Source organism: Xiphophorus couchianus, chromosome 13 (assembly GCF_001444195.1).
Source record: "Xiphophorus couchianus chromosome 13, X_couchianus-1.0, whole genome shotgun sequence".
NCBI classification, from domain to species: domain Eukaryota; kingdom Metazoa; phylum Chordata; class Actinopteri; order Cyprinodontiformes; family Poeciliidae; genus Xiphophorus; species Xiphophorus couchianus.
In genome coordinates this window covers 10,718,803-10,742,791 of record NC_040240.1, presented here as the reverse complement: position 1 = coordinate 10,742,791, position 23,989 = coordinate 10,718,803, and the positions used below count along the sequence as shown (strand labels likewise).

Genomic DNA, 23,989 nt, shown 5'->3' with positions numbered 1-23,989 from the left:
CAAGTCTTGAAGAGGAACATCGTTACCTTAATGAAACTGAAATTTAACGTCATATAGACATAGTCTAATGTTTGGAAACTCCAAGTGCCAAGGGATCAAAATATTACAGTATTTACAGTTGTGGGAGTTATACAACTGCACAAATTTGTGTAACTGGTGCAAGCCTGTTGATAATAAGTAAATTTTATTTTTAGAGCGGTATCTGTAATTATGGAGTGCTGAACAAAAAAGTGTGATGGATTTAAGAATTCTTTTTTTTCTGACACATTTATTATTATCAACAAAATATTATTAATACAACAAAATATTACATTATCTTAAGTCCATATTGCCCACATTGCCAAAGCTACATCCCGACTGAGAGGGATACTACGAAAAGGCCTTTCTGTCCCTTACAATCACAAATGTAAACATGAGGAATCTAAGTCAATTGGGACTTAAACTGAAACTATGCTTTAGTCAGACAAGGTCAAGTTTGAGATCTCTTTGGCAACATACAATCCAGTTAGATCTTGACTTAAGGTATAAATGTGGGAAAAGATCTTTTGGCCACTGTTAAGTATAATATGCTGTGAGCCTGTTTTGCTTCAAATTGCACTGGGAAACTTTCAGAATGCTATCATGAACTAATATAAATACCAGGAGATTTTATATATATACACATGCTGTAATTTGCCAGAAAAGTGAAAGCTAAAGATGCACCAATCAATCAGCTAAAAGTTGGAATAGGTTCATTTTTCCAATACCTTCAGAGAAGGTATTGGCCAGAAAAGGCCTGATTGTTGTATTTCTTCTAATACTGGGTCATCACTCGGTCAGGATAATGATCAAGATGGAAATGATTCACCAGATAAAGTATTTATATCTTTCAATCTCCAACAGAAAACCTGTGTGGTGAGACAAGGGGAAGATAACATAGGGCCCAGGACTCTGGCTATGCAGTGATTTACATGAATATTACCAGAGGCAAAATGTAGAGCAGAACATGACAACATTACCTTTGAGATGTCTTCTCACCCACCTTTGTCTGCTCGGCTGTCTAGCGCCGTCCCATTGCACCTTTAGTACCTACACGCTGTTTTAATTAACTTCATACCACAGGGAGCAATTATGCAAGGCAACATTCATCCAATTTGGAACTGCAAATGAGTCAACCTTCAAGCTACAGAACGACAGGCGCTTCAATCCGTTCAGGACAAGAAGATACCGCAAGACTGCAAAGATTGATCATTTAACACACGATTTTAATTGCTGCAGAAAAAGACTTTGGGAAGTTTCCCGTTTCTGTTATTTAATGGTGCGATTCTAAGCTTTTAGGTGGGGAAAAAAGAAAGGAGGCGGGGGGTGGTTCACGAAGATGGACAGATAGCAAGTGGGGCATAAATGAAGGAGAAAACAATTTACATACCTCCACTTCCCCTGGGGAGTGACAACTGAGAAGGAGAAAGTGGATGAAGGGATTGGGGGAGGAGGAGGGGGAGAAGGAGCGCTGTGAGGGAGAGGGAGGCACCAAAGATGGAGGGAGAAAAATTTTAAAACTGATGGAAACCGTGCACTCAAAGGAGAATAAGCTAATGAGAGAACGATAACAACCTGCAAAGACGGGGAATGTGATGAGAACTGGAAGAAATTGGCAAGACTGCACTTCGGAAGGTGGTGAGAGGATGCCAAACAGTGAGTCATGAGTCAGATAGATACACAATAAAATCTAATGTGTTACTACTCATTAGCTGCAAGTGCTTAAGGAGTAAAGCAAACAATCACTCCCCAAAAACGCATCCAAGCCACTCAGTTTCTGTCCATAATTCAGATTGTCTGGAATAGACCTGAACATATAAAACAAGGAGAACAAAGCACTCAATTTCAGGTTTTTTTTATGTGTCTGTTTGGCTTTTAATTCATGATGCAAGCCAAGGATGTTGTGTTTTGCCTAGCTCTTTAAATCTCAGGCAGTTCATTCCGGTTGTTGGAAGTGTAACACCGCGTAGAGGTAAAGAAATATTTATTTAGGAAAGCCAGCTAACAAGAAAATGAGCTTCGCTGAGGCTAATAAAACAGCTTTTTGCATGGGTGTGCATTCTTTTTGACATACAAGTCCCTCAGGTGGCTGTTAAACTGAAATGTGATGCTTCTGGCACGCTGAATCATGCAAAGCTAGACAGCTAAACTGTATGTACCTGTTCAGTAGAAAAGTGAGCTAAAACTAGCAAACTTTAATACACAGTCCCTTAAAAAAGTATTTATGCTCTTTGAAACTTTCCCACATTTCATAAAAAAAACTAATATTAGCACATTTTACAGGGAATTTTATGTGACACATCCACATAATTAAGTTGAAGGAAAATGATGTAAGATATTCAATATCTTCTACATGTGAAAATATCCATTTTGTAAAAAAAATTAGTGTGCATTTGTTATCAGCCCCCTTTGTTCTAATATATTTTAAGAAAATGGTAAATCTGAAAAAGTTGCAGGGAGTACACAGGACGCACATGAAAGGAGGTGATCTGGTGAGATGACACCAAAGTTAAAGTGTTATGCAGAACACTAATGCTAAAGCCATCATATCTACTGTGAAACATGGTGGTGGCAGCACCATGCTGTGGATAGTAAAGCTGGTCAGAGTTGATTTTTGGAAAGACATTTTGTCCCTCGAATTGTAAAGCTGTTAAAAGACACTAAGCCAAGAAACTTGCTATGCATAAATTGCAGGAAAAGGTAATTCTCCAAGGTATTCAGCGTGGCTGAATAAAAATGCACACCACACAAAAAGACGAAACAACAAAAGTGATACTCTCAACAAAACAGAAAACTGAAATATCTAAAGTGCTACAAGAATACACACGAGAAATAAAAACAAAGTTTACAAAGGTTTGTTTCCTGAAATGTTTAAATACTTAATGAGGTATTACAGTGTTTTCAGTTTCAACACCATCAGCTCTTTGCTGAGGCGAGCCTTCCTCTTCAAACTCTGCATGTGCTCCTCTGTAAACGGAGCGTTTTCTGCACCATTTGCATTTCTCTGATGTAATAAAGAGCTGTGAAGAATCTCAAAGACAATTATGTGGGCAAAGTAAAACCTGTCAGTAAGGCAGGAAGAGTGCTTAATTGAGCACATCTGTAAGATAAGGTTTATTTTACGACTCGGTGAACTCTTAATGTCTGCCATGAGTATAATGTAATAGAAGCACAGAGGCGGTAACACGGTAACGTTGTGGGAACCTTTGGTTTTTGACCTTTAAGCTCCAGAGACTTCTCGATCTTCTGCCCAACTCAGTTTAACCAGCCGAGTTTTATGAGTCGGGGAAAATAAGCCCAAACTAGCCAAAATCAAGCACCTTTCTCTAAAATAGTAAGCCAGTCTCTAAACAACAATTTGATGATATTCCAAATTCCGCACTGGACTTTCTGATATGAGTCAAAACAAGAGGCCGTGAAGACTAACCATTTTATTTTATATGAATCAACTAACACACAATGATGACAAATAAGTCGTCGTCGTAAGGTTCAAAACTGAATGTTTATCATGTCGAAAAATCTAAATGTAATACTACTTTGATTGAATATAGTACATTTAAAATATCTTTAATATTTAAAACAAAACCTTTAAACTTCATATTAGTTTAAATGAAATGTCAGTTGTAATGCTGGGAAGCAAAGTCAAAACTCTTGGCAATAAGCCACCCTTAGACCCTCTCAGACTAATACAGTTTGTGATGCTGTATCTCAACAGGCTCCCTCAGTAGTATACATAAGGAACGGCTTGAAAAGATGCGAGTTACAAGTTCATCATGCTACCTCGACAGAGAATTACAATCACGTATAACAAAAGGTTATCGAGCTTGGTTAAATGAGAACTACCCACACAACGCTGACCTTACAATTAATCTCCCCGTAGTTCACTCCTCAGGGTCACTGTTTAATCATTCAAGCATGTCCCTGATAGAAAGTCGCAGCAGCAATTCACACTTTAACCCGATGTACTAATTGAATGAAGGAGAGAGCAATAACTTTCTGTGATGAGATCTTCCACAGATTCAAGCCCATAAGAAACTAAGATGTGACTGCACACTGTCCTATAGTTTTCTTTGTAGTCCTTACATTTACTCGTGTTAGTCGGTAGACTGGTTTGATGCAGAAAACATGCATGATGAGCTATCAACGTAAGAGCCTCATTAGTATCTAACATGACATATAAATAGACTATATCAGAAGTTGCCTAGATAACTAAAAAGAAGAGAATGAAGTGTGAAGGGGAGAAATGGTGCGATTCCAGTTGTGATGGCTTATCATTTGTTTTAGCATGCTTATTTTTACCTTAATAGACAAATAAATAGATTTATGTCTCGTAAGATGGAATAGGATTAGCTAGTCGAGTACATATAGCTTCTGTTTAGTGCAGAAAACCCTTCAATTAGCATAAAAACAAAGCAAATTAATCTAAAGTAAAGTTGTCTCTTGTCTGCAAACACACAAAGGAAAAAAAAAAAGACACTGCTGCATTTCAATGGCACACAGACATTATGTACAAGACAACTCTCAAGAATGAGAGGTGATAATGCACTGCCGGAAAAAGTAAGCTTTTAAATAAACCAAGGAATCTTGTTTTAAATTCAGCTGTTATAAGAAAATTGTGTCGTGGGGCTTGGAGGCTCAATCTGCATTTGATGCCCAACAGAAGAATGAATCAGATTACATAGTATCTATAAAAACAGGAAAGAAGGGAAACACATTTTTGTTCCCACTAGGAACGGTGCTCAAAGTCAGAACTAATGCTCCACAGCTTGAATGCATTATATTTGATGCATATGTCTGTAGCAAAGGGCAATATCTCCAGTTTTTCACAGCTGAGCCACCAGCTGATGACTCAGCACCAGATGAACTTGTATCACAGCAACATCGAGAGTATTAAAAGGAATGTCCTCAGCCACGACTACAGGAAGCTACTGAACACACTCATTAAAGTCACTATCGATCAAAATTGTTCACAAAGTGCAAAACTCATTTAGCACACCATAAACGACTCCATGAGCTATGAAGCAAAGACTCAAAGGGTTTAAATTCTTTTTTTGCCCTAACTTCCTGGAACAGCTGGCTGTGCTACAGTGCTATTGCTAGCTAACAAAAACGGCACTAGGAGATCTCAGAGGTTGGGACTTGAGTCACCTGACTTGTGACTTGGTCTTTTACAACAATGACTTGGGACTTGAATCAGACTTGAACCTGTTTAATTGAAAAGACTTGATATTTTATCCAAAATCTGAAATTTAAAACAGATATTTACAAAGCACACACCAGTAATTTATTTCACTCATTCCATATAAACAAATGCAGCCCATCTTTCTTTTTTCCATATTCTGTGAGTCACCCAGATTTAAAGAAAAAAAAAAATCAAAACAAGTATGCTCCCAAGAGTAATTTCTTTTTGGTACATAAACTACTGAGAACTCAACAAAAAACGAAGTGCAACATGCAAAACATGCAAGAAGAGAAACAAACAGAAATAGAACAACTTCCAACTTTGTCCATCATTTGAAGTTGCATAAAGAAAAGTACGGTTTCTACTGGTTTTAAGTTGCCATTTGAATGAATGCTTTCTAGGTAAAAGCAAGAAGCCAGTAATATTTCCTTAATGTCCTGTTCTGCATCCAGGCAATTAACCTTTAGCAATATGAGAAGAAATTGATGTTGAAAACATTTTATATTTTATAAACACGGAAGGCACATGTTTACATACAGACATGATTGTGAATTACTGGTTTGACGAGGTGCATGGCAACCATACTGACTTTCAGTTCAAACCTATCAAGACATAAATCAGACTATTTGTTTTTCCACCTTAGAACTTCTGATGATAATTAAAAAACAACATAAGGGCACTACTTGGTTGAATTGCTATGTCCTGAAGCCATCATAGGAAGGAGCTACAATGAAAACAGCATGATTATTCCCAAACTTGGACCATCAAGAAATCATTCCTGTCTGACTACATGAAGTAGACTAAAGCATGAAGTAGGCTAAGATATCTTTTAAAAAAAAGTAAAAAAGAATCACATCATCCAGGAGGTCAGAATAAACCAAGAACGACATCTAAAGCTCCACTTGCTTTGACATTGGAGTGTTTTTACTATATAGTATCATTATGAACCCCAGATATGAAGGTGTCTTAAGCTTGTCACCTTGTGTTGAATTTTAAGTATGATGAAGTCATTGGTTATAGCCTGCACATCAAACTGCCTAACAACATATAGTTGCAAAAGTCTCTGCCCCTTTCACACCATTTTTATCATTCCAACGTTTTGGAAGCTCATCGGAAACTTACCGGTACTGGAAACTCAGTCCGTCAGAACCCTTTTGGAAGGAATCAAAAGACCACTTCTTGTAAAAAATTTGTGTCTCATCTCCCAGATGAGATTCTTAAAAAATAGTCAAACTTTTCCATGAACACATTCCTAAACCTTGTGGACAGCCTCCCAAGAAGGGATGGTGTTATAACTCTCAAGTGTGGACCATGTCATAGTAAACCTTACGGATTAGGAACGTCATTAAATAGCTTTGCAATTATAGCTTACTCATACCAACAAGCTTTCACACCTGAAATCAATCAATGTTGGGAAATATATCCTCTTAAATAAACGCAATGAAAAAAAAAAATACTTTCAGTAAAAACCACAGGTCAAACCGGGGAAGCTTCCCTCATATCAGATTTAATACATGGGTTACAGAAGTCATCAACTAACATGCATATCGGTGATCGTGTTTCTTTGCACCAGTAAAAACGCAATACTTCTCAAAAGTTTCTGACAATTTAATCTGACGCGTATAATAGGAAAGAAGACAAAGCCTTTGGAAACTTCTCACGCAGAGGTGCGAAGGAGACGAAAATGCGATGAAAGGCAACTGCGACGCACATGTGGATCGGTGTGATGTAAAAGAAAGCAGAGGGGCTTTTAATGCTCATCAGCTTTCCTCTTGGCCCACGGCGCGGCCAGCCTGAGGGGGCTGGAGTTAAAGACCGTCAATGAGGCATCTAACGGTGCTTGCACTTTCTGAATCCAGAACAACAAACGCGCACTTGTTCTGCAAACAAGCCCGAGGAGGGCAGCGGGAACATCAGCTTCCTCGCTGCGCATAACGTTCCTGCAAAACACGCAACTTCCACGTACGCTGCGCACTTGTTTCACAAAACCAGAACTAAGAGAAGCGCAGGGAGCCAATCCACCGCCACTTTAATTCATCCGCCGCGGCTGAAACGCGTTTGGGTCTGAAAGCTGCTGTGAATTAGAGCCACGGCTCTCCATACAGAACAACAGGCATGCGTGTCAATACAAAAACAAAAGGGGGGGAAATACGGCGCCCAAAAGCCGCTAAAGGCCACTTCACAAAGTAAGCGACATGCAGCGGGTGAAGGAGAAAGCCGTGGAGAGAGAGAGAGAGAGAGACAGGGGAAGAGAGGGAGATAGAGATCCGACAGGAAACACAGAAATATCCCGCTACAATGTAACCAACACACACGGGGGAGAAAAGGCTCTGTGAGGCAAAACAGAACCAAAACATCGCGGTTCATCAACAATTAGCACACAACGCAAAGCAAGGTGAAGCTGAATGTAAGCCGCAAATAGGTATATTAAAAAAAAAACGGAAACGTGACTGAACAAACCTGTCGAGTCGAGGAGGACACTTCTTCCCCTACAGCGCTGGTGTCCGGAGTTTGTGTGTGTGCCGCTGCGACTCTGCGTGCGTGTGTCTGTGTGCCACTCTTTAGTGTTTCCTCCCACCCTGAAGAGATAGTGCTGATGTTTCCACTTCCTCCTTTCTTCTGCCGTCTGCCGGCTGCCTCTGTGCTGCCAGACACGCAGGACTCACGAAGGCTGCAGCGACACAAAACAAACACAAAAAGCCAGCTGGATCAGACGATTAAAAACAACAACAACAACAACAACAAAAAAACACGTTTAACATATTATATTTATATTTTAAAAATGTTCATTAAAGGTTTTTGATGTGGAGTAAATGGGCAGTTGCTCAGGGGGGCACGAGAAAGGAGATGCACCAGAAATCAAAGATAAAAAAACCAAAACTGTCGGTTGTTCCTGGAACAAGTTTTCTATTGCTTTTATGCATATACAGGAAGACGGAATGGGGAACTGTTTTACATGGTATGTGCAGGACTGCACTGATTTGTGTTCCATCCCAGGAGTAAAATGGGGATCATAAAGGCATGAATTGACACTACTTTTATTTGATCACCTTCACTTAATTATATGATATCATTGTTTTTGATGCCAAAAAGGAAACAATAAAGATCAGTGCTCAACTACACTCAGTTGGGTTCAGAGACCACACAGAATACAAGAATGCTCTAAATGTTATCACATAAATTCTGTTGGTAAATCATTTTACTATCAACCTAAAAACCATTTTACCAGAATAAAGAGTTATTTACCTTGGGTACGGTACTATCGGCTTTTAGCGTATTCACAGAGCTTTAGTCCAAAAGTCTTGAAATATCCTTTTAATCCTGCATGGTCACAGATGGACCGGTGCTTATCTGTCAAGTCACTCTCCATCCCAGGAAAACTCAAAAACTGCCATTACAAACAAGCATACATGCATAGATCAGATAACAAAAAAAAAGAAGTTTATCCTAGGACATATGGAGATTACCTTCAATCTTCTAGTAAAACCCAAACAGTTGCAAGGCGATAGTGAAAAGGACAACTTCCCTTTAGCAATACGAAAGTCCAGCAGGCGATGGCTCCGTTGGTAGAGCATCGCACCTTGTGCAGATGCTGTAGTTCTTGACACGTTTGTCGTGGATTCAATTTCCAGTCTCGGGTCATTTGCTGCATGTCTTTCCTTCCTATTTCCTGCACATACTGTACATGAGAGGGTGTGAGGACAACAAGGTCCACAGACGATAAATGACGCTATTAGCAAAGACTAGCCTTGCCATAAAAACTACAACAAGACAGACTATGAACAGTTTTTGTGAGCCTTTACAAAGCTTCCTTACACTTTGGGTAACATTAAACCAAAAATTATTGATAAATGTAATTAATTCTAAGCTACTTTTCACTAAATCAAAAGTTTCAGTAGCATAAATTAACATGTATAGGTTTTCCATGCAAACAACACACCGTCCTGCCCACAACAAATGCTTCGGACTGCCTGAGGGGAAATAGGTCAACACATTATGGGCGGCATCTGAGTTTATTTTTCATTTTGACGGATCAAACAATGGCATAACTACGTCCACTCCTGCATGCGAGGAAAAGTAAACAGGGACAACGGCTTCAATAATTCATGATTATTGAGCGCTCTCTGGCCTGCCGTTTAGAGGGTGAGATTATGACCTTCTAATGTTACATTATGTTGGGAGCAATCCTGGTACAGCTCACTGAGGGACATGCACCTCTTTTTTTCGCAGTTTCATCAGAGGACAAACCCGAGGGCCTCTGTGTATCACAGGCAACAGCACTGCAGGGCCAGATGGGGCCACTTGCCCTTAATTTATTTATTTTTTTTGGTAATTACCTGCTGTTTGCTACATTGAACCCTTGGTCTGTGTGTGTTTGTGTATGTGTGTGTATGCGTGATAAAGAAGTGGTGTATCGCTGTAGACAGTAGGGGTGCTTATCATTGCTTTCACACAGCAGGAGCAGCAGGAGGGGGATTATACAGGAGCCCTGTTCCTCCTGCTAAATAATCTGAAGCGACACACCCAACAGAGAGCTCCCAGTCCCCTCTCTTGCTGTCTGGGCTCTGCTTTCTGAAAAGTACAGGATGCAAAAAGCTGAGCTTATTTTAATGACAGTCTGTGTCCTCAGCTAAGCTGTTCATTTGGCCGAGCACACTGGGCATCCAAAGAAGGAACAATCCAAAGATAAAGGGGGGAATGTGCGTTCTCTAACACAGCTCAGCCATAAACAATTCAAAGAGAAGAATTAATTGCCTTATAAAGGAAAGCCATTTCTATACTTAAGTGAGACATTGCAACCTCTTCTTTTTGTGACAATTTAAGAAACTAAATCTATGGTCTGACAAAGTTGTCCTATCTACAATTTTAAAGAAGCAGATGAGTAGTTTTTAAGACGACCTATAAAGTTTGAAAGAGCCAGCTAATGCATTTGGCAAAGTGAAGACAAAGCAGTAAGAGTCACTATTGTTACCCATTTTAAATCTTTTATATCTCCTCCCCCAGCCTCCGATTTGAAAACAGTGCCTTACAAAAGTTATAATTTCCCTTTGAATATTTTTGTCATGTAACCACAGAGTTCAATATATTTTATTGGGGTTTTATGTGAGAGACGAGCACAATGTGGCCTATGATTGTGAAGTTGAAAGAAAAATAATAAATATCATTCAAAATCTGAAAGAAACAAACCAAAAAAACAAACCTATTGTTCTGAGTCAATAGAAACACATTTTGCTGCAGTTACTTCTATCTATGAATCTTTTGGCATTTAGAGACTGACATTTGTGCCTGTTCTGTGTAAAACAACTCAAATAAAGTCAGATTGGATTGAGAGAGTGTCTGTGAAAATTCACGTTCGGGTCTTCTTATGGATTCTTTATTAGATTCAGATCTGGGCTTTGATTGGGGCATTTATGTGCTACCTTGTGTTGATCTCCCAGATAAAACCCCAAATGAAATTACACTGAATTTTGTGGTTATATTGTAACAAAATACACAAAATAGTAGCAAAGTCATGTATATTTTATTGCACATTTAGTTGAACTAGTTGAAATAAACCAGTCCAAAGAGAAATGCTTTAATGTTTGTGGGTTGCTATTTGCCCACTAGTCACCATAACATTCCTTTTTTCACCCTGCAAAGTTCCTCAGTTGCTTCAGCTTTTTGATGCTTTTCTTCTAAGACTGGAGAGTTGTGATGCTCTTGGCTGAGGCTGAGCACGCAGAAGGCTCTTCTATACCATCCTGCTCGGATTCTATTTGGAACGAAACAATAAACCCCACCGTGCCAGCTCTATTACCAGAAAGACTCGCTCAAGCCACGACAGAGGCACCGCCAGGTTTAACAGATGAAGCAGGAGCTTTAGGGAGCGAGTTGTTCTTCTCCCTGTCATTTGTCTTATGAGTTCACATAAGGCTGTTGGAGAAGTCTTTCTGTTTCATTTTTAACTTTTTTCCCCCTAATTTTGAGACTTATTTTGGATTAATATCATATGAGGACTCCTGGAATGTTCAGGTCACGTCTTCTATTCATTTTTGACTAGAAAAGATGAGCACATCTTTTCTAGCACTAAAGGTTTTCTTTTTTTAATTATGTAAAATCCTCTTTTTTTCTGGTATTGTCCGCAGTAACCTTTAAAAAGGTGATTTCTAGGACGAGTAATCAAATCTATGCTCAAAAGCAGAGCCCAAACTTGAGTGTGTGCTGTGCGTTTCAGCTCAAACACAAGCAGGACATTGAGTCTGACCTGCCTCTTGTCCAAAATGACAAACTGCTTTAATAAAACGATTCCACTGACCAAAGGCTCTGTATGTGGCGACACCTCCCTGTGAGCTGATCTCATCTGAGAGATTCATCGTCCTAAACTTGACCGTTTCACTGATGCTGATTTATCTCAGCATTTCAATGAAAGCACAAGAAAAGAATTTAAAAAAGAAACTAAAACAAGAAACAGAACAGCTGCCATAGAAGGTGCACGAGTAAAGCAGGGAGTGAGATGAGAGGATAAATGAAAACTGTGTTGCTCTGAATCAGCAGTGAAAATGGTTCTCCTGACTGTATGATCCGTCACGCTTTGTTGCAATTTCTCACAGAAACACACGTATTTTCCCGACAGCCATTGGAACGGCTCACAAGGCTCCAGACTCGAATCTAAATGGAAATCTGGTTTGGCTGGTCCCTGTTGGTCTGCTGTAATTGTCTCACTATCAGGGCCATTAGGAAGAGGGAATGTTTCCAGTTTATTTCCACAGGGACACATGTTGATGGGGAAGGAAAGTATCCGACTTCCTCAAATTTTCCTAAATACCTACCTCTGTTGGTTTTAACACAGACAGGGCCTTAAACCTTTTTTTCACATTTTGTCATGTTTCAACCACAAACCTTAACATTATTTGACCAACACACCAACACAAAGTATAATTCTGAGGTGGACGGAAAATGTGTACAAGTAACACTCTAAAAAGCATTTGTCTTAAACCCCTCTAAATAAAACCGACTTTACTTGCCTTCAATGGACCAGTGTGATTTGATCTCAGTATTTTTAAAGTTGTTCTGTGAAGACCTCAGACATTTGAAAACATTAATGAACAAACAGCATCACAAAAGACCAAAGAATACACCAGCTAGATCAGGGGTAAAGTTGTGGAGATGGTTAAATCAGGTTTTAGCTTATGATACACATCACACATTGCTGTTTTTTAAAAAAAATATTTTTTTATGGGCCATATGAGCAGCCGCCCAGGAAACATAAGCAAGCGGTGTGCACAAGAACAAGTTTTCTATTGCTTTTACACATGTGCTGTCAGTGGGTAGTTGGAGCCCCCGTGTGTTGAGAAGATCTCCCTTTCTTACTGCTGAGAGTAGAGAGAAATGCTTTATGCAGGACTGCGCCCACGGCAACATTCATACAAGAACTGTCACTGCATAACCTCTACTTTAAACATGTCACAGAGAACTGTTCCATACATATTCCTAAAAAATGAAAAAAAGGGATGGTACATCGACAACCCTGCCAAGACATGAATGGAAGAGAGGCCACAGGAAAGTTGATGTTCACACAAAGCCAAAGCTGTTCTGTTTTCAATCGTGGCACATGTCATGAAGGGAAACGCTACAAACGTGGAGGAAGATGTTCTACTCAAATAATACCCAACACTCATGTTTTTAGAACCAAAAAATACAGTAAGGAAATGGTTTAAATCAAAACATATTCACAAGTAATAATGGTCCAGCCAAAGTCCAAACCTAGAGCCAAGGGAATCTGTGGCAAGGCTTAAAAATTACTGTACCTGTAATTTACTCTCTCTGGACTAAATTGTAAGCTATATAAACACACTATTTAAACTTATTAATTTTTCTTTCAAATGCATTTTATTTTCTAGACAAAATACAGTTTCTGGCAATAGCAGTACAAATTTAAAAAGTGGAGTACATACTTTTGGTGAGTTTTTTGACAAAATGTAACAAATTCTTAATCGTGGGCTAATCCATGTTGTTGGGATCACGGAGTAAGGAAGGGCATTTAAGAAACACTGCAGTATTCAGTAAAGCAGAGATGTTCAGAGGAAAAATGTTGTGGCTCTTGCAGAAAGGTCAGCCCAGTTCTCTCTTAATGGTCTGAGCTCCACACAGCTTCTCAACACTATGTTCAAAATATCATCCCCCCCCCCAAAAAAAAGTCAAGCACATTAAATCGAGGCCAAAGATGACAGACTTTTTTTCTTTTTTTTTTTTTACAGCTACAAAGAATAAAATAAAAGAGACTTCTTTATCCTCTGGACACAGACAATTTATTCACATACAATCTTTTCTCATTTCTGTGGTCTTTTTTTATAGAGCAAATGAGCATAGTCCAACCTCAAGTCATTCCAAGCATTTCTGGGCCTTTACAAGCATCCAAACATTCTGGCTACAGTGGAAAAACATGAACCAACTGCAGCATTTTATTAGGAGTTTTTCCACCTCTCTGAATTCAACACGTTACAATCACTTTTAGAGTAATGAACAGATTAACATAAAAGAAGCAAAAATACAATCATAAATAATGCTGCTTTTTTGTCTTCAGATCATCATGCAGGTCTGGCCAAGTCATGACAGAGAGGGGAACCAAACAGCTGAGAGAAGTCATGCATTGTGGATTTACAGTTTTACAGTGTGAACCCTCTGAGAAAGGCTTAAAAGAGCCTCCCCAGAGCACTCTGCAGGACAAACTGGATTTTACATCCAAGATCTACATTTGCCCTTCCTACATTAGCTTCAGTCTGAATCGGAGTTGTCGGTTTTAGACGATCTGTGCTTTCGCTTCCTTTTCTTCCTTTTCTTCTCCTTCTTCTTCTTGTCCTTCCTTTTTTTCCTCTTCTTGCGATGATGGTCTGAAGACGACGAGGAAGAGCTGTCTGAATCTGAGGAGGAAGAGGTGGTGTCCTGGAGCAGCTGCTGCAGTTGCTGAATCCTGTAAAGAAGAGAGGATAAAAGGAGGGGGCACTACGGCCAGATCTGGGAGGAAATACAGCCGAGTCAGATCCTCAGGACGGTGAGCCAAAAAGAGTCCTTCGCCCCAATAGAGTCACTTCAGTTAGGCATAAGAGAAATAGCATTTTTAGCACTAATATGTTTTGTTCAATATCCTACTGAACAATTTTATGCATTCAGTAGCATGTGTAGATGCATCCTTCTTTCTCTCACTCTGAGCAAAATTTCAGCTTCTATTTGAGATACAAAAGAAAGTTGTTGTGTTTTTTGGTCTCATCTAACCAAAAAGTCATTCTTTCAGGCCTTTGCTCAACAATGGCTTTCTTAATGTAACTTGTCTTTTAAGGCCAGATTTGTGGAATGAACATTTAAAAGAAGTATTGCCAAATCCTTCAGTCCTACAGCATGATGCTGCCCCTATGCAGTACCCCACACCTAAAACAGAGAAATACTTTTGTTGTATATGTTGCAGCCAACCGAAAAATACAGAGAGATATCGACAGCTTTAGGTCTTGTAGACCAAACAAACATCCCCACCCACTTCTATCTTATAAAAAGATAGAAGTGGGTGGGGTACTTTGTAGTACGAAGTACTACAAAGAAACAATCCATCAGAAATTAGGGAGAGACAGACTCGAGCGGCATACACAGTAGCAAGAGATTCTGCAAGAAAAACTTGCCAAGGTACCAACAAGTGATCCTATGGGAAGCCATAAAGCAGTAAAAACAAGAACGCATGAAATGTTACACCGACGAGTTATAAGTGTCCTTGCAACGAAGACCACAAAAACAACACAATGGCCTAGACCTGAACCTGTAAATATTTTATACTAAAAAAAAAAGAACATGCCATGCTTACTGTAAACAGTAAATTCCCAAAAGATAATCATGTAATTAATTTTTAAAAAGAGGAGACAGACAACTGACTAAGAAAGGAGAAATAAAGCTGAAGCTACATTGAGATGATTTTCTTCAAACATCAGAGGTAATCAGTAATCATTTATTTGTCCACACTTACATAATAGCCTTTAAATATGATTTAGGTTTTCTTAAATGTATTTCTGCACACAGTGCTTTCATTTCCTCTGGGTGTAAAAATGTTTTGGTGTAAAGATGTTTAATCATTTTAATAATGGGATTTGTTTACAAATATAAACATAAAATCTATAAAAAGTCAGAACCCTCGCCAACCTTCTACTCAGCAGGTACCATTCCTTGGCTACTTGTTAAGAGGACTGTTTCAAGGGAAATAAAAATGAAACAGTTTAGATTACCATTAGTGAGCACACAGAAAAACTTTTTCTTTAATATAATGAAAATTGTGCCTTACCATTTGAACAGATTATCTTTGTCAAGACAATCAGAATCATTAAAGATACAAATCTTCAACTAAGTTTACATTTTATTCTTTTAATGTAACTAACTTAATTACATCTGCCACCTTATAGTTTTTACAAAGTTTAAGATATTTATTACACTTCAGTTTATTAGCAATTTTACCTTAAGAATTTTTTAAATTCATGTCAGTCTTAAATTTAAATCCTAAAATTCATAAATTTAACTTGAGTAAACAAAAGGAACTGATGGAATTTATGTACTAAAACAATTAAATTAAAGTTTTTAATAATGGACTGGATGGAAAATAAAAATTGGGAAAAATATAATTAAGGCTTTTTCTAACGTTCTTTCATCCCTCCAAACCCAGATGAATAAAAAGGGACGGTGAAGACTAAACTTAAGCCTGACAAAAAAAATCAAGGACAGAGATTAGGAAAAACAAGTGTCAACAGAAACAATGTAACCACCTCGGAGAAGCACGAATCTTTGTATTAGCACTGAAGAAGGTATTTGAATGACCAAATCCAACGCCGCTCATGCAAGTACAAGACACACCAGCTCAGGTTCTCACCTTCACTTCAAAGAAAAGGCCAACATGAATGTGGCAGGGAGCTGCGTAGCTTAAACTTTAAAATGCTTCTGGCCTTTAAATAACCTTTTTTGTAATGCAAGCTGAGACACACACGTGTGAGTGTGCTGCTACTGCTGCTCTGCATGAACTCAGGCACCCCCACAGCGCGTTTTCATGGTGAACTAACCTCACATTCAAACATCCTGGTGTCAAACCCTATTTGTTAGCAGAGGGCACAGAGAACCATCCGCTGTGACATTATTTCCAGGTCATCTGAAATTGACCAAAACCTGCAGGAGGAGCAACAAACATAAATGGCAACGTCTTAACTGTGCAGGGATCTTGGCTACCTGAGGGTGGCTGAGAAAAGGCTTTCTTCCTGTTTAAAACACATACCTATATGAATCATGCTCATGTTAAAACAACAAAAAAAAATCCTTACCTGGTCTCTTTTTCATTTCTTTTGTTTTCTCGGATTAAGTCATACATGGGATCTTCATGAGCCTAAGAATTAAAAATGTATGATTAAAAGGAAGAACAAGAGATTAGTTGCTACCATTCCTAATAGAAAAGTGCTGCACCTGCAAATTCCAAGCAATGTTTGGTAAGCAGTTTTAGAAAGACTAAGACAATAAAAGAGATTAAAACAAGACAAAACTGCACTTATGGTAATCATTGCAGAGGCTGGGTTTTTCTACAAAGAGTTCTCTTTATAGAAGAGCAATAGGCAGCCAAGCTGCATTACAGTCTGCTGCAATCATTAGTGAATTTGTTTCACATCAATAGGAGTTAAACTCACAACTCTGAACTGCTCCAGTTTCTGGTTGCCTTTGATGAAGAAAGGACACTCCTTGTCTCCTGTCCTGTGACCATAGCGCTTGCACCTCCAACCTGCAGAAAGACAAGTAGCAATATTAATTTAAAACTCGAAAATTACTGAAGAAATTTAAATGGGGCCTGCCAAAGTGCCTGTTGGTTGGAACCTAGCGTTCTAATGCTAAAAATTAGCATTAAGGCTAAAGTAATGTACTCAATAGCACGTGGAGAGTCACAAGCATGTTGAGCAACATGGACTTACTCCATTCATGTTAAAATTAGTGTATAAACTAAAATGAGCCAAAATGCTAATGTTAGCCTAAATGCTGCCATTCAACATTCAACGCAAAAGTAAAAATCTGATTTATACTTCGTGGCAGTTCGTTACTAGAAAAAAACACTCACCTCTAAACACCAAATTAATAGCAAGTAGTATTATTGTTTATAAAACATAAACTCTTTTGACATATGCTTATCTGCTTAGACACAAGAAATTTACAGATGGTAAATTTTGCAAAAGTAAAAATCAGATGTTTACTTCGTGGCACTTGGTTACCAGAAAACACTCTCGTCTCTTAGCAACAGATTAACAACAAATATTGTTATTGTTCAAAAAACACAAGATTTCTTCTGCTCTTTTGAAATACTACTTATCTTACACTACTTACTACTTAACAATAATTGTGCAGTTGGTGGATTTAGCAGAAAAGTGAAAATGTTTTTTTTGTTATTGGTTGTAAATATATTATAAAACAGACATTAAACACAAAAGTAAAAAATCTGATTTATACTTCGTGGCAGTTCATTACCAGAAAATAAAACGCTCATCTCTTAACGCCAAATTAATTATTGTTTATAAAACATAAGCTATTTTGAAATACTGTTCATCTGCTTAGACACAAGAAATTTATAGTTGGTAAATTTCTTGTGTGCAAAATTAAAAACAAATAGAACTGTGCAGTTGTTGAATTTTTCAGAAAACTGAAAATATATACATTTTTTGTCATTGGTGGTGAATATATTATAAAACAGACATTCAACGCAAAAGTAAAACTCAGATGTTTACTTCGTGGTACTTGGTTTCCAGAAAATGTGCTCATCTCTTAGCAACAGATTAACAACAAATATTGTTATTGTTCAAAAAACATAAGATTTATGCTGCTATTTTAAAATACTACTTATTTTATACTACTTAACAAGAACTGTGCAGTTGGTGAATTTTTCATAAAAGTGAAAATGTTTTTGTCATTGGTGGTGAATATATCATAAAACAGATATTCAACGCAAAAGTAAAAATCTGATTTATACTTCGTGTCAGTTCATTACAAGAAAAATAGCTCATCTCTTGACATAAAATTAATTAACAAGAATTGTGCAGTTGGTAAATTTTGCAGAAAAGTGAAAATATATTGTCTTTTGCGATTGGTGGTAAATATATTATTAAACACATATACTTTCCTGTAGTTCCGCCAAGGTGGAGTCTCTAGTTCTAACTGGAAGCTCTGCCCTCCTCTGTAGCGCCATCTCTGTAGTTCTCTACATCTCTGCTCTGTTGCTATGGTAATTGATCCTCTCTGAAAACTGTCATGTGTGAGTGAGACACAGAGGGGGAGACAACGTTCTATCTCTGTTTTGAGCCTAACTGACACAAACAGTGCAAGTTAGAATTTGTTTTGATTTGAATTTGGCTCGTTTTTTTTTTTGCTAATTACGTCGCCATGGCTACTCAAAATGCCAATAGAAGTAATAGCGCGCATGATGTGATCCAGCCGCATGTTTTGATATATATATTAGCTGCGTCCGAATTCAAGGTCTGCATCCTTCGAAGGACGGATTTGTAGGCCTATTAGATTAAGTCATAGTGTGGCGACAAGGCCTGTCCGAATTTGAAGACTCATTCAAATGCGTCCTTCTTTCCCCCAAATTTGAAGGATGGGTCCGGTGTATCCTTCACGGCCCACCATATCCCATAATTCATTGCGGGTCCCAACCGGTGAAGAGCGACAAATTATTTTGCTATATTACACTTTAAATGACAACGTGATTTGGTACAAAGTTTTTAGGCGAGAATGTAAGTGTGTAAGTCTCAAATATCTGCTCGGTTCATCAATACTCCATCTAATTGCAATATTGCTCTGACATTTTAGGACATTTCTGCTCCCGCTGCGTTAACAGCCAGCTCCCCTCGCCAGCTGTTAGCTGGCTGGGCGCTCCAGGTTCAATATACCGGAGGAGAACGCCTAACTCCCGGCACATTGTTATAAAGACTCCCGATAGCTTTCCCCAAAGAGTGGAAGTTAAACACCAATATTATTCAGACAGATAATATTTGGTTGAAAAATGTTTGGTTTACTAAAGTATTTCAAAGCAGAGCAAATCGGTTTGATTGATTCAAGTTAAGCCTTCAAACATAATAGGTTTATTTAACTGTAATGCCCTATATGAGATCTGGAGAGTACTGTATTATATTTGTAAATGAATAATTTGTTTATGTGTATTCCTTGTAGAAAAGTGCAATACATATTTGAACATTTTAGAATCAAACTAACAGATTTCATTTTTTACTATGGAACATCCTTTACTAGAAAAAGTGAAGAATAATACAGAAATCAGTAATACATGACTGAAAAACAAACTTCGGCTCCGTTGTCTTGTTTTTTTCTTCACCGCTCTCTGCTTCACGCTGTCATGGTTGCTAGGCAACATGAGTTACGCTGAGCTGGGGGCGGGGACAGTTGGTGAAGGCTAGACCTGTCCGAATTCACAGCTTTTCCCTTCCGGTCGACGTTTATTCGCGGCCTGTGAAGGACCCATCCTACATAGACGTGTCCTTCGAAGGATGCTGACCCTGAATTCGGACACAACTAAGTAGGGGTGCACGCAGCATGTGAAAGGAAGCGGCAGTTATTTTGAGGTGTAGAATAATAGGTGCCTTCCATGCATTGTATGGAGGAATTTAAATGCCTTGCTTTGGAATGCCTGGGAGGCATTTAGGAGGCATTTCAATGCTCTCCTATGGCAGCCTCTCCCTCCCCCCAGACAAAAGACTGTCTTTTGTCTTTAGACAACAACTTGCTGCTTGCAACAGCGAGTGCATGATTAAATCATTCATCTTCTTGAGAACCAAACAAGAGGTGCACCAACCAGACAGTTGCAGGCCAATCATAATTTGGGATTTTCTTTGAGGTTTAACCAGCTGGTACATGTGCATAAAAATTTTAACAAGTTTATTGAATAAAACTTTTATTTTTTCACCTGTTTTGAGCTGATAAGAAAGGAATCTGTCCAGTTTCGATCTTCAAAGAATTGAGTGTTAAGATCTCCAAACTAACTAGTGAATAATACATTTAGGTTCAAAGTAAAACTTTAGAAGACAGACAGAATCTGCAGCTAAATTCTGTCCAAAAAAAGACATTGTATCTTCCTAATAGAACCCTTAAAGTATTTTTTAAGGCCCTCTTAGTGATTATTCTATCAATGACTTATAAGTCTGCGACTTCAAACTATATTCAAAACTTAAGATGAATGGTGAAATGTCTTCAGAGACACAAGAAGTTGAATTCCCTTGTACTTCATTACCTGTCATGTCCTCGATGACTGAGAATCTACACCAGATTATGCAGAACATGAACAATAATGTCTCTGTTTACTTACTGGGCTGAGATGGAGAAAAAAATAGCTCAACATTTTGACTAAGGATTAAAAGCGGAGAGTCACGCTCAGTCTTTTGAACAAATGTCAGTTTAGTGGAGAGACCTTCTGTGTGCTCTCAGAGTCCCTGACTGTTCCAGCAGCATGACAATGTGTGGGATGAAGGAATGAATGGACACAGAGTATAATGACACTATTTAATGTGTCACAACAACAGAATGTCATCTCTACAGCGCCATTAAGAGGCTCTCTCTTGTTAGCCAGAAAATCCATCACAAGTGTTTATATGAGGTTTTATTATCTTCCAAGGTTTCTGCAGAGTCACTGGTGAGGATTTACTGTCAAGTCATGTTGGTGCTTTAAAACTAAGCACGATTTACAAAAAGGACTAGATCTACTGTCATTTACAACAAATTTATTTTTTACTGAATGTACTTTAATACATGTAGTAGGGCTTTCTGTAAATGGTACTGCATAGTTTGATATTTATGTAATAAACTAAAATATTACATAGACAATGTTATAAATAGGTTTTTAACCTGTTCAAATGTTAACACAGCTAAACAATAATTTATGATTATTTTAGTTTAAGGCTTACAGTTCCTCTCATTTCAACATTGGTTTTCCCACAAATAAATAAAAACTTTCTGCATGACCTTTATAGCAAAATCATGTAGTTACGGGTCTTTTACATGCTACTCTCAAAGGCGAAACATTTTTAAAAAAGGCTGTCACTGAACTGGACAATACATGATTATAATCAGAAATGAAATACTGCTGGTGTCACTGAGATCTTGCTGAAAAGAATTAAGACCACATACTTAAATGTTTGGACAGAAATCCAGATTTGTGATATTTATACTTTTCAAGCCGGAATATTTAAAGATATGATGTATCATCAAAATATTAGATTTTGAGGAACTCAGTGGAAATTTTGCTGATTAGTGAATGGTTCATACCAATAATTCCCTGCTGAGATTTTATGCTTTCATAAAATATAATCAATAACGAAGCCCAACAGACCAGAAAGTTCTGTTCTACGAATTTATGGTAGATTTTTCTACACTGGTTAGTCTTTAAACATTAATGAATGGAAAAAGAGGAATAGATCAATAAACAAATGGACAAATGTTTGCTCTTTAGAGAAGATGGTCAGATAGATTGATAGAATGAAAAAAAACCCCAGAGAGAACTAGATGTACTGCAAGGTAAAGGGATAAGTAGGTAGGTTTTCAAATGCATCTATGATAATTATACATGGATCGAAGAATATATTAATCGACACATAAATGTACACAATTAACAGACAATAAGAGATAGAAATAAGTCTGGAAATCCAAATACATTTCAATAATCTATTTTAATTTAAAGTTATCCAGATCTGAGAAAGAAAAACGGAAATTCCATTCTGTACCAGACTGCAGGACATCAAGTTAATTGAGTTGTAGTTGTATGATTGTTGAATACTGCAACAATGATTCCACCTTTCTCTCTATTTTATTTTTCAGTTACTAAGATGCTTGATGAACACTTTTACATACGCATGTGTTGTATTGGGAGTTTATCTAATCAGAACTGCAACACGCTTGTGAAAAATCAAGCTTAACAAATGTAGAGCACATTTTTGTTCTAATCAGAGTAAATTCAGGTAGAGGGTATCCACTCACACTGCATCACCTTCACCTCCTTCCCCAGAGGCATCCAGAGCCCCCTGGTGGGGGCGTGTGCCAGGAAGTTCCTGGCGTCTTCATTTCCAGGATCAGCAGGAATACAGTCTTCTGGTTTTTCCTCGTGCTCCTATAAACACAAAGTGTTACTAATACGGGAGAAATTTAAAGGAAATCTTTAATGAACAGCATTTTATGTGAGTTTATATGCATTTCAAAACGGTACCTTAATGAACCCTGGTGGGGGCTTTTCATAACTGCACAGAAGGAAATAAAAAAAAATATTTCTTTTTTTACTTAACACGTAGAAATTATCTTTCTTTAATGTGATAATTAAAGAAAGTCACTCACAAAGTCTCGATGTGTTTCAGTTTTTGTACCTCCTGGTTGAGTTTCTTCGTTTGTGTCTTCAGTTTCTCCAGTTCATTTTTGGATGTCTTGTGTTTCTTGTGCTCCCGTCTGTCCTCACTCTCCCTATCTCTTCTTCGTTTTTTTTCCGACATGCTTTTAACAACAACATGCAGTTCTTCTAATCAAATGAAACTTTACTGCACTTCATGGTGCATTATAAAGCATTTCGAGTTGAGAGTTTTGACGCAAACTCGTCCCTTTAGGTGGCTAACGGCTTGCTAACTGCACAGCATTGCTACAGTTTCTCTACTTCCTGTGAGGTCGGGCTGGTTATTGAAAGTTCAGCGCCATCTGCAGGCCACGGGTGGAAAAACTCTTGACATGGTGTGATTTTATTTTCCTGCAAAACGAAAACGACACGTTCAAAGTTTTAAGATACCCTTACCTAAAATAATATGTTTACACTCGGATAAATGTCCATATTACACGGACATGCAATATGTCCATGTGGTATGGACATATTACATATAATATGTAACATTACATATTAGGCCTACAAGTGTAAAATCAGTGAAACTAACTTCACACTTGATATTGAATTTAACATTTCCTATTGTTAAATTCTATTGTAATTTCTATCCAATTTATTCTGGCTACCTGTATAATTGTCATAAATCCATGTGCGATCATATTTCAACTAACAGTATCATAAAAACAATATTCATTCTCTTTGGAATAGATCACATTTCTAACCAAAAATCGCAATCTATTTTGTTGTAGTGTTATATAATACACCAACACATGCTGCAAATCACATATTTGGAAGGTGGAAGAACAATAATATGGTTTATAAATAGAAATCTGAAAGTCTAAAACTGAAATCTAAAGCCTAAATAAATGGGGGAAAAAAACCCCATAAGATTTGAACATCTCATGCACTTCTGTTTCATTCATCATAAAAAACATGATTTAGTATGGCTTTTAAGGAAGAAACCAAAGAGGAAATCAATTTATGAAAGGAAGCTGGTAAAGTTTCTGTTTGCATGTGGTTGACTTAGCAAACGTAGAAGAGGCCCTGGTCACGCAGAACCTAAAGACTCACAGCAAAATGTGTTTCTGCAAACTATTAACACATGCGAGGGAATATGTGACAAATTTTTCAGAAGAACAGAAACTTCAGAAAGGAACTAAATAATCTTAATTTGTTTTGTAGCTGTTTACTGCACATAAAGTTGCCTGTTAGCTATTAACAGACCACTTGTAACAGGGACCCAAGAAACCTGATCATTATTATGCATCATTTCGCAAAATGCATTAAACTTCTAGGGGATAAAATTTGTTGATTATCCTATATTATTATACCTCTAATCAAGACCTTCTCTTTAATCAGACGTGCTAGGTGCATAAGAAACATAAAACAACACA

At 37.9% G+C, this 23,989-nt stretch overlaps 2 protein-coding genes across 2 annotated transcripts in view; both read right to left on the bottom strand.

The window, feature by feature from the left end:
• Window positions 1-7,807, bottom strand: part of elmo1 (engulfment and cell motility 1 (ced-12 homolog, C. elegans)) — a 100,257-nt gene extending 92,450 nt beyond the window's left edge. Inside the window, exon 1 of the mRNA XM_028036295.1 lies at window positions 7,661-7,807. The gene's annotated coding sequence lies outside the window, so the exon portion shown is untranslated. The remainder of the gene's footprint in view (window positions 1-7,660) is intronic.
• Window positions 7,808-13,046: 5,239 nt separating this feature from the next.
• On the bottom strand, window positions 13,047-22,884 carry rp9 (RP9 pre-mRNA splicing factor). The gene is made up of 6 exons (XM_028036889.1): window positions 22,565-22,884; window positions 22,440-22,470; window positions 22,214-22,343; window positions 16,879-16,970; window positions 16,522-16,583; window positions 13,047-14,150 (listed from the first exon to the last, which is right to left on the bottom strand). Exons 1-6 carry the CDS (start codon window positions 22,714-22,716, stop codon window positions 13,955-13,957), a joined length of 663 nt encoding a protein of 220 aa, XP_027892690.1. The 5' UTR covers window positions 22,717-22,884; the 3' UTR covers window positions 13,047-13,954.
• Window positions 22,885-23,989: the final 1,105 nt, after the last annotated feature.